The sequence below is a fragment of the Panicum hallii genome, chromosome 9 (genome assembly GCF_002211085.1).
Source record: "Panicum hallii strain FIL2 chromosome 9, PHallii_v3.1, whole genome shotgun sequence".
Taxonomy (NCBI): domain Eukaryota; kingdom Viridiplantae; phylum Streptophyta; class Magnoliopsida; order Poales; family Poaceae; genus Panicum; species Panicum hallii.
In genome coordinates, this window is record NC_038050.1 from 21,488,618 (window position 1) to 21,490,410 (window position 1,793).

At 49.6% G+C, this 1,793-nt stretch overlaps 1 protein-coding gene across 1 annotated transcript; it reads right to left on the bottom strand.

Annotated features, from left to right (window-relative positions):
- Nucleotides 1-697: 697 nt before the first annotated feature.
- LOC112872941 lies at nucleotides 698-1,288 on the bottom strand. Its single transcript, XM_025935977.1, has one exon. It carries the CDS (start codon nucleotides 1,286-1,288, stop codon nucleotides 698-700), a length of 591 nt encoding a protein of 196 aa, XP_025791762.1.
- Between the last annotated feature and the right edge of the window lie 505 nt (nucleotides 1,289-1,793).

Below are 1,793 nucleotides of genomic sequence, written 5' to 3' on the forward strand. Positions count from 1 at the left end.
AAAGGACTTCACTAATGAAGTAGACTGGCCGTTGCAAATGGAAGGCATGGCCTTCCTCCTAGCATTCCACCACGATTGCCGTGCTGATGACGTGAGTAGTCGCAGTGATGTAGAGTAGCAGGTTGTCGCCTGGTTGTGGAGCTGTGAGGATGGGGGGCGACTGCAAATGATGCTTAAGGTCTTCCAACGTCTGCTCCGCCTCCTCGGTCCATCGGAACTTGGCTTGTCGTTTTAGCAACTTGAAAAAGGGTAATCCCCGTTCTCCAAGTCACGAGATGAATCTGTTTAGGGCCGCCATACAGCTTGTGAGCTTCTGGACATCCTTGATCGTCTGTGGAGCCCCCATGTATGTGATGGCGGTGATCTTTTTTGGGTTCGCTTCAATGTGTGGGTCGGGAAGGGGTGGTGGGAGCACGAAGGGGTCCTTCGGGCAGTGTGTGTTGAGATCAGTGTAATCCACACATATCCTCCATTCATTATTATTCTTTTTCAAGACTAGTACAGGGTTAGCTAGCCACTCTGGGTGGTAGACTTCTTTAATAAAGCCAGCGGCGAGTAGTTTTGCTTACTTCTTCTTGATGGCCTCCCTCTTGTCTGGAGCGATGCGTCGTAGTTGTTGCTTCTTTGGAGTGGCTTTGGGGTCAAATTTTAGGCAGTGATCAAACTCCTTGGGCACACTCGGCATATCCGCTAGTTTTCACACAAATATGTCACGATTGGCCCTAAGAATACTAATGAGCGCGCTTTCCTTTTTGTCACTCAAACCGCCTCTGATCAAAGCTATCTTTGATGGGTCACCTTTTGATAGCTGGATGGCCTTGATGCCGATGTTGCTGGGGTTGGGTTTTACCCTGGACTGGCTAGGCCTCTGATTGGAGACCTCCATCTCTGTGTCGGCGAGCTTCTGTGCAGCCGCAAAGGCTTCTACAGAAGGTTCTAGCATGCGTGATGTCAGGGCGTACTTGATCATCTCTTGGTCGTAGTCATACGACTTCTTCAAGTCACCACGGAATGTGAGTACCCCTGTCTTGCTATGCATCTTGAGTAGCAAATAGACATAGTGAGGTACGGCCATGAACTTGGCTAGAACTAGTCTGCCGAGGATGGCGTGGTATGACGACTCGAAGTCGGCCACCTCAAACTTTATGTACTCCGTGCGGTAGTTGTCTTTGGTCCTAAAGGTAACTGGCAGGACCATCGAACTGAGTGGTGTAGCCGCGTTCCCTGGGAGAATACCGTAGAATGGAGCCTTGCTAGGGGTGAACATCTCGGTCATGTTCAGCCCCATCTTCTTCAGTGTACTCGTGAAGAGCAGGTTGAGGCTGCTCCCGCTGTCGATGAGTACTTGGGTCAACTAAGAGCTTGCCACGATAAGATCTAGGACGAGCAGGAATTTTCCTAGCTCGCAGAAGCTGGTCCACTAGTCCCCCTGGAGAAGGAGATTGGGACCTCGCTGTATCTTAGAGGTTTCTATATGGCTGGCTCGACAGAGAGGATCTCGCCAGAGTTAGCTTCTGCACATGCTTCGAGGGGAAGCCGCCGTCTTCGCTGAGGATGATGTTGATGACTGTGGCAGAACCGCCTGAATTAATCCAGCTTAAGTATGCTAACCATCACCACAGAGACAATCCGGGCTAACACGCACTTAGGACGAAGTAAAATGACAGTCTGTCAGGTAACATCCCGATGCAACCACTGGAATTTCGATCCAAACAATATATACATACAACCCATATGAAGGTGAACCCAGAGATTACAACAATCCATAAATTTTACATCACAGAGTTCAACAT

Bases quoted from the DNA above. Each gene is read 5' to 3' on its own strand.
- LOC112872941 (XM_025935977.1), bottom strand. From the start codon at position 1,288: ATGGGGCTGAACATGACCGAGATGTTCACCCCTAGCAAGGCTCCATTC.